A 9,321-nucleotide genomic window follows, 5' to 3' on the forward strand; every position below is an offset into this window, starting at 1 on the left:
CCAGGAGGTGGAGGCAAAGGTTGGGTGCGGCAAGGTGCAGCGATGTGTATGCCCCCTGATGATGATAATGTACAGGAAAAGCTAGACAGGATTATAAAATCATGGAGATGAAAGACTTCCTTTTTGAAGGAGATTTGATTTGTGCTTGTAATATCAAAGGGAAGCTATCATCTAATTGATATGTATTTACAACCTTCAGATTAGTAAGGTCACCTTCATCACTAATGATTACCTTGAGAAATTAATGTTTTGTTTCTTATATCTGCCTTCAACAGAGGTGGGATCCCTCTAAACCAGCTCCCACCATGGCAGACTTCGACAAGAAGCTAACGGAGAGTGATGCATACCTGCAGCTGCTGATTGACCAAACAACCGTCCTGGAGAAGCACATGCTTACGACAGAGGATGAGGCTGACAGACAGCGCTGCCAGGCAGTTATCGGAAATATCAACAATGTGTTGGAGTCTATTAAGCATTCCATTGTCCTGCTGCAGGTGAGTGTTTGGCTTTGTCAGTTGGCCAGATATAATTTGTGAATATCCTTAGCCATATGTCAATTTTAATATAGGCTGAGGTTAGTGTTTTCTTGCATATATTTCATATTTAATTCAAGTAGACATGAATTTCAATGTTAGATTTTGCAATTTTTGTGAAAACTTATAGGATTGGGTTGCTTTTTTTAGGATTAACCCAATGGCGCCGGGTATAGCAAATTAAAAAAAACTCTACTCTCTGGCGAACGGCGGCAGCGCGCCGACTCTGAGCGCGTGATATCGGTCCATCAAGCCGAATCATTGCCTCGGGGCGTTTTGGCGCGGCCCCGCTGCGGACAGCCGCACGCCTCACATCGTGCGTATTGTTATGACGGCGATAGCCGTGACCCGTCGCCATTGGGTTAAGGTCAAGGAAGTTTATAAATAAATTTTTCAAAGGTTTTGTTTTATTTGCTGAAATTAACCTTTTATTGATTCTTGTTTCATAGCATAATAAACCTGATGAAATGAGCACCTTCGGCCTTGACATGTAACCCTCAGCCAACTGATGTGTGGCCATCGTTCCAGATTGCCAAAAACACTGCTTTTCCAGTCAACGGCGTTTACCATCCCTGCAATGCCATCCCCGAGGGAACGTCTCCGTCTGCATCATCTTTAGGAGGAGCGAGCATTGGAGGAGGTGGGGAGGGGGGTTCTGATGGAGGAGGAGGAGGATTGAGAGGAGGAGTGCTAGTATCCTCAAGCGGAGAGCCTGGAGTACCACTCACTGTTTCCCCAACAGTGCAAACGGGAATCGAAGTGGGCCGGGAGTGTGCTGAGGCAGCCAACGCGCTTGTAGGGATGCGCCAGAGAAGCCCAGGTAAACCTTAAGAGAAGCTCTCTCTCTCTCTCTCTCCTCTTTCAAGAGGGTGTAAGAAGTCCATAAGATGCTTACCATAAAAAAGAATGATTGCCTTGAAATTCATTGTCATACAAACCAGCATGCCAGTGATGGAAGTATTTTTTTTACACATAAAGGAGGAGAAAATTGTAGCATAATATTTGCCAGTAATCTTGTTGTTTTTAATGTTAATGGGTTAAAAATGGCTCCCAATGTATTCCTAGTCATTTGATACGGAGACAGGTTATTTAGTTTAAAAAATTAAAGGTCATAGATATAAGAGAGAGTTTAACCATATACAAGAAACCGTTTGTTGCCAAACAAACATGCAACACCTGGCCAAGCTTGGGTTTAGCAAAGGCAGTGCCATTCAGAGTGTTATATTATTTCATCATCTATATTTTGTTAATTCTGGAACAAGCTGTGATGCTGTGTAATGATAATTATTACTCTCTGTAAATCATTGTGCTCTGTTAAAAAAGAGAATCAGATATGAAAAGTGCTAGAGAGAAAAAGAAGGTAAAAAGGAAAAGAAAAAGAAAAGAAGAGAGAGAGAGAGTAAATGTTTATAAAGCATATCATTCACAAATATTGCAGATTCTTTGAAGAGTATTGTCATTGGGTTCACTGACAAACAGTAACTCATACCATTTAAACATGGTATTAGATGTATCAACCTTTCTAAGATTTCAGTCTTCAGATTTGTAGTTACCACTGACTAGTTTTCATAAGTTGTTAAATCTTCTTGACTGGATTACAGACTTTCTATCGTAGTTTTACATTACTTCTTATTTTATTTCACACCTGGCCTTTTCCCATGCTCTCAGTTTCGTAACCCTAGAAGTGCAACAGGATTCATTCAGTGGCCTGTGGCATATATCTCAAGAACCAAATGCTTGCTTGACCATAGCACATGTAAGGAATATTTTGCTACTGGGGTTCTTCTTTGAGGTTATTCATCCTCCTTCCCCCATCCCCTAGGCATCTCCCTGGCCTAGTGATAGCCAATGTAGTATATGCTGCATAAACACTCCTTTTCTGTGGATTTGTCAACACTAATGTTAATAGGGAAACTAGAGTTAACTTTGAAAAGTTATTTCCTATTTATCTTTCTTCTTAAAGTTGCTTTGACCAGATAGTTGTCTTATCCTTTAACCCCTTCCTGACGGGTCACGTCTCTAGCCGTCATAACAAACCGCTCGAAATGTGGCATGCGGCTGTACGCTGCGGCGTCGCGAATGCGCTCCAAGGCGGTGATTTGGCTTGATATACCGAACTCCTGCACTCAAAGTTGGCGCGTTGCCATTGATCGCCAGAGTGTAGAATTTTCTTTTTAGTTTTCTACAGCCCTCACCAAGGGGTTAAAGGTGATTCAAGAGGATAACACATCTTTTCAAAGTTATTATCAGAATGTAGTAGCATAAGCACTTCCATTTGTTTCTTCTTCTTTCCATTTTTTCCTTCCTCCTTTCCATTTTTTCTTGCGTGCACTAACCTCTTAACTTCAACAATTAAGGCAAATTTTCTTGATCCCAACCCTCACAGTTCCCAGTGCCCTCGTCCCTCCAGACAGCGTCGTACCCGAAACATCCTATTCCAGCTCCGAAGACGAGGATTTCTTTGATGCTGATGAGTTTGCCAATGCAACGCCCACTCAGAGCCCAAGGTGAGTACAAGCCTTTTTGCTGAGACTAATCGTGAAAGTCTTGCAGTTCTATTTACATTTTTATTGTTGCTATTTTGTTAGAGATTCTTCTTTCTTTATATATTTTCCTGTATTTTTACTCGCATTTTGTTTCTTTATTATTGCCACAGATTATCATGTATGTTCTGCAGTTGTCATTGTCATTAATAGTATAGTCATTGTTGTTCTTGGTGTTGTTGTTGTTGTTGTTATTATTATTATTATTATTATTATTATTATTATTATTATTATTGTTAGCATTATTACTACTACTACTTTATTATTGCTGTTATTATTATTATTATCATTATTATCATCATTATTAATATTATTATTATTATTATTATTATTATTATTATTATTGTTGTTGTTAGCATTATTATTACTACTACTTTATTATTGCTGTTATTATTATTATTATCATTATTATCATCATTATTAATATTATTATTATTATTATTATTATTATTATTATTATTACTACTTTTGTTGTTACTGATAGTATGATAAATATTTTATTATTATAGTTTGATGGTAATGGATTTTATTAACATTATTTTTGGGTTTATTATTGTTGCCATTGTTTAGTCCTTATGTTATTAATGTGGTAATTTCTGTTCTTATGCTTATTTATCATTACCCTAATTAAAACTGTTTGATTTTAATCATATACTCCTTATCTCTTTGTTTATTCAAATATTTATATATCCATTATTCTGGATTCCTATATTTTTTTATTCTATTTTTCTTTCTCTCTTTTTTTGTTTGTTTTTTGTTTCCTCTTTTTTGATAGTTCCAGGAGAGGACACACAGAGCGGAGGTGAAGGCTAGAATGAGGGTCTCTTCTTTAGTGTCTAGAGATTTAGTTCTACCTTTTTATCTGTTGCTTGTTTTTTTTTTCCTCTTTTTCTTTGCAAGAATAGGCAACAATGAAAAGATGAATGATGCAATCATAGCTGGAAGTGAAAGAAACAAGGAAAGGAAGTTGATTTTGGTGTGAAGTTCTTTTGAAATGTGTATGAATAGATAGGTGTGTGTGTGTGTATGTGTGTGTGTGTGTGTGTGTGTGTGTGTGTGTGTGTGCGTGCGTGCGTGCGTGCGTTCGTGAATGTATCTGTCTGTTTGTCTGAGTTTGTGCTTGTCTGTATTTTTTTTTGTTTTTGTTTTTGTTTTTTTGTTTTCTTGTCTTGTGTTTTTTTTTTTTTTTGGCATTTACTACAAAATCAGTATGATATTCAAGCCTGACTTCATATTTCCAATATTGGTTATTGCAAAAGCTTAGCCTAGCTAGTCACAGTCTTGTCAACATACTAAGGAACTTTTCATAATATTTACCTGTTTGAGACATAGAGAAAAAATTAGATTTCAATTGAGAACAGTAATTCCTTTGACATACAAGACCTAGGCCCTTATGGCTCACGAAGAAGAGGAAAGCAGCTGCAGATAGAGAGAGACCCCCCCACCCCTACTCCTCCCACTCCCAGCATCTCCCTCAACCTCTACCACTCCAGCCCCCCCCTGTGACCTCCTCCACCCCCCACCCCCCTTGGCATCCTCCAGCCCTCCCTCTACCCCCGTGGCATCCTCCAGCCCTCCCTCTACCCCCGTGGCATCCTCCAGCCCTCCCTCTACCCCCGTGGCATCCTCCAGCCCTCCCTCTACCCCCGTGGCATCCTCCAGCCCTCCCTCTACCCCCGTGGCATCCTCCAGCCCTCCCTCTACCCCCGTGGCATCCTCCACCCCTCCCTCTACCCCCATGGCACCCACCAGCCCGTCCTGCCCCACTGACACGAGAGGGCCACAGCTGCCCAGTGCCCCACCTGTGCAAGAATGTTTAAAAAGTCGTATCTATTTATAGGGTGATCTCGTGCCTCACAGCGCTGCCCAATAGCTGAGTGATTAACTAGTGAAACGGAGGATAGTTGTGGTGCAAGGTGCCGTTCCTGCCCTGGGGTGGAGAGGGCTGGCAAGCCACGTGTGGGAGTGGGGAATTGACCCCCCTTGAAGGAGCAAGACCTGTGCTCGAAACTGTTCCCATCTCTCTCTCTCTCTCTGTCTCTCTCTCTCTCTCTCTTTTACTGTCCCTTAATCTGGCTCTCTTCTCTCTCTGATTCTGTGCTTACTCTTCCTTATTCTGTCTCTTTTCTATCCTCTCTTCTTTCTTCTCTTCTCCTCTCCTCTCCTCTCCTCTCCTCTCCTCTCCTCTCCTCTCCTCTCCTCTCCTCACTTCCCTTTTATTACTTGCAGAATCTCGTTCATAAGTTCTTGTGTTACTGAAGACCTCCCCTCAAGATAATTATAATTTTTTTTGTCTCTTTCATTTTGCAACTAAATGGCAGACTGTGATGCATTGTACCATGTAGAACACATGAATAAATGATAAGAAATTGATACCAAGTCTCTCATTCTCTGCTTACACACTACAGATTGTGAATATTAGAATATGGAGTATGTATATAAGAGGTGTATATGAAAGGGATTCTAAACTTGGGGTATTGGATGGGTGCTTACTTAAATTCATAGCCAGGTTGTGTATGGTCTCCTCCTCCTTTTCCTCCTCTTCCTTTTTCTGAATCAACTGTTCTGGTAGAGTATCCTAAATACATGGAGGTACAAGTAATGAGTAATTGTTTCCTATGCAGGAGTATGAATGGACGATTAGCATGTTGGCAATATTAAGTGGTGAATTTGGGAAAGGACTCTGTAGACTAGACAGACTGTAGAGGGAAGGAGATGGCATAGTAAACAAATATGAATAATAAACCAGGATTAATTAAACACACTGACAGTGTTAGCTTATGCTGAAAAGTTTACATAGTTCAGTTGAACTTCTTAGATATTGCAAATGGGTGTTGAGATAGATATGAGGTGTCTTCATTTTATGTAACTATCATCTTTGGCAAATAAAAGGAAGATAAGTAAAGGAAACAATAGAATCTTTGTGTGCAGTGATGTGAATAGGGGGAAAGGGAAAGATGTACACTTGTGCTTTGGGTGATAATCTTTCCACGTTTAATGTTAAATACTTAAGAAAGCAATGGTTTCTTTCCGTAGGTTGTATATGTCTTTCTGTCTTGTATGAATACCTTTATGCAGATGTTATGTCAGATTTTTCATGTTATATAGATCATATTTTAAGTGTAGCATATAGAAGCCAGTAAGGCATTTACACTATAAGCAAAATACAACTTCACATGTACTTCACCATTACACCATTTGTGTGTTACTGAACATAGCTGCAAAATCTCTGATATATTTTCCCTCCCCCCCTGGTTATCGTGCTCCTCTCATGCTCATAGCTCAGTCTTCTCTTGGCGCTTAATCTTCAGCTGACAAGTCACTGTATGTGTATACAAGATGACTTGCAGAAGTGCTGAGTTCCGTAAAGTCCAAAGCAGCCAGCCTCATCATGCAGGCTCATGCGCTAGCCGTCGGTTAGCTTTCCTGCTACCTCAGGGAGTTAAATCAGTGTGACATTCCCTGTGCTTCTGTCAATGTGTGCTTGCATGCTTGCTATTGTGCAGGACAAACTGTAAGGAGTTGTGTTTCCTCCTCAGATAGTGAAAGTGATTGTAGTGTATGTATGTGAGTGTATTTGTAGATTCTTTACACTGAACTTTGAGACGATCTGGGAGGAAGTCACTTAGAGTGACGACTGTCAGCTTTATGGCAGCCTTGGGGAGAGTCATGATGAGTAAGGGCTTTTGCGGATCACTTGAGACATGTGTAGAGGTGTCATAGAAGGTGGTGGCACTGGGTAGCTGGAGTAGAAGGTAGCTGTGGGGTCTCATGGCCAACTAGGAGAGAGTGTTAGTGACCCTATGACTGTGTGGGATACAAGTGAGAGATTTATGTGAGGGATTTTACTTGACTTTGTGGCTGTGAAATGAGGGGGGGATTCATTCACATGAGAGATTTGCAAGTGGGATATGAGTGAGAACTTCTACTGTGACTATGGGATTTGAGTGAGAAACTTGAGTGAGGGAATTTTCTATAACTGAAATAACAGGGATTCAGTTGAGCTATTTGACTGTGGGATAAGAGTGGAAGGCTTGAGTGAGCAACTCGAGTCACATATCTGGAAAAAGAACTTGAGTGTGAGAGGTGCAAGTGTAGGATTCGAGTGAGTGATCCTGGTCAGGGATTAGATGGAAAGGGCACTTGTGATGGTGTGCACCGATAGTGGGGTCTGAATGGTACATGCTGTGGTTTCTGCCACCGTTACATATCTCTGTAGTGGGGTTTGAAGAAAGAACTTGTTGAAGATGTCGACATGGGAGCCACTCAGATTCACAGAGGACTTTGGAACATTAAGGTACCGTATGAAGTATAATATACAGTGTAACTCTTAGTATAGCCTTTATCCCCCTTTTTTTCTCACAAATGTCCCATCCCCCCTGTACAAAGCAAGAAACATTGATGTTCCTTCCCCAGGGTCCCATGTACACAAGAGTGAATTTTGCTTACATCATAATTAATGCCCGGTGTGCCCCCATCAACACCATGTGTTTGAGCATTAATTTTGGGGAGCATGCCATTGGCCAGAACCTGAATTGTGTTGCATGTTGAGCCCTCTCTCTAAACAGACCTTTTAGGAAGATACGACTACTTTAGTGTGACTGTGTTGAAACCTAACACCAGCTTTCTCATATCTCTGCAATGTATAGGTGAGAACTTTTCCATTTTTGCCAACTATGAATATACATATTCGTAGTAACAGTGTAACCATTGTTCTGTACATCATCATCATTGATGTTAATGGTTGCTTTAACAAGTAAATGGGATTTATTATTCATCTTTTGACTTTAGTACACTGTTTACTCATTGCAATATGATGTATACTCTGCCCTGGCAGAGCCAAATCTGTGCTCTATAGATCAGTGGAGCTGTGGACACCTGACACCTTTGGATATGTGTGATGTATACCATGTGCTTCCAGTCATTATATGCACTTTAGAATTACATCATAGAATCTCAGGCTAAATACCCTTTGTGGTGTCATGGAGACTTGTGGAGATAGTAGTCTTCTCTCTCCATTTCTTGGCAGCACTTAGAAATAAAAACTTCAGGTGAAGTGCTCTTATATAGCTTCATACTGTATGGCAAGGATTATATGATGCATACACTTTTTACTGTCATGTCACAAGTCATAATGTCTGAAGTGATGTCATAAATTTTTTATATGATTTTTTATTCTTACTTTTTTCTTCCTCTTCTGTCATTTGATATTTATTTCTGAACATTCAATACTGCTATAAGGAGAACAGTATATATATGACTGTATACTAAAACTTTTGTTATTTTTGAAAATACACTGAAAGGATAGCATACTTGAGCACCTACCTATCATCCATCTCACTGTAATGTGACTGGTGCACTTTCATGTAATGCTTATAAAAGGCACAATCAACAGAACAGATATGACTCTTACGCACCATTAGCAACAGCAGCAAAGAGAAGAAAAAAGAGCTAATTGAAAAAGCCCTTATCATCACCCTTTTATCAAAACAGAAGCATTATGTGATGACCATCTGCAAGGCACAATTCTAATCCTATTACACAAATACCCATCCTGTTATACAGACACTTTTTATGACCACATCTTGACTTTTATATGAATAGCTGTCTTGATGCAATTTATCTAACATTTACAACTGAACATTTCTCACTTGTCATTGCTCATGCATGTGAAGTTGTTAGTTTGAAAAAAAAGGTTGTAGGTCCTATCGATGTACCGCAGGTTAAGGTAGGTAAGACGATTTCAGATTAAGTAAAGGTAAATAAAGGTTTATTTAGTTTAATTTTAGTTTAGTTTAGTCTTGGTTAGGCAGGGTAAGATGAGGGCCTGTGAAGCATAATAACTTACCAAGTTATGTCCACCAAGGGGCACTAAACATGTAACACAGTGCAGTAGAAACTTCCTTCATTCTTCTTTTTTATTTTATTTACATTTTCTGCTTTCATTTAGATTTGTTTTGTTATTGTGAACCACTTTTGTCATAGGCATTTCATAATGATTTTTTGTAAAGTGATGACGTGAGGCCACACTCCCTCCCACATGTCCAGCCCTGTGTCATGTGGGTGACAGAAGTGCAGAGGTGAATGAATAGGAAATGGTTGCTGGCTGGACAGTTCAACCAGTTTTCATGCACTAGAATGTGCATTATATTTTGAAACATTATATGATATATGTTGCAGTTGTTCAGTTATCTAAATGCTCTTTATTTTTTACTTTTTTATTTTATTTATTTTTCTCACCCTTT

General features: G+C 39.6%; 1 protein-coding gene across 1 annotated transcript in view; it reads left to right on the plus strand.

The window, feature by feature from the left end:
* The window catches only part of LOC125040038 (oxysterol-binding protein-related protein 9-like), a 40,605-nt gene that overhangs the window by 7,292 nt on the left and 23,992 nt on the right, over window positions 1-9,321 (plus strand). Inside the window, exons 4-6 of the mRNA XM_047634464.1 lie at window positions 276-494; window positions 1,062-1,353; window positions 2,920-3,040. Coding sequence (XP_047490420.1) covers window positions 276-494; window positions 1,062-1,353; window positions 2,920-3,040 — 632 coding nt within the window. The remainder of the gene's footprint in view (window positions 1-275; window positions 495-1,061; window positions 1,354-2,919; window positions 3,041-9,321) is intronic.

The sequence above is a fragment of the Penaeus chinensis genome, chromosome 28 (genome assembly GCF_019202785.1).
Source record: "Penaeus chinensis breed Huanghai No. 1 chromosome 28, ASM1920278v2, whole genome shotgun sequence".
Classification (NCBI taxonomy): Eukaryota; Metazoa; Arthropoda; class Malacostraca; order Decapoda; family Penaeidae; genus Penaeus; species Penaeus chinensis.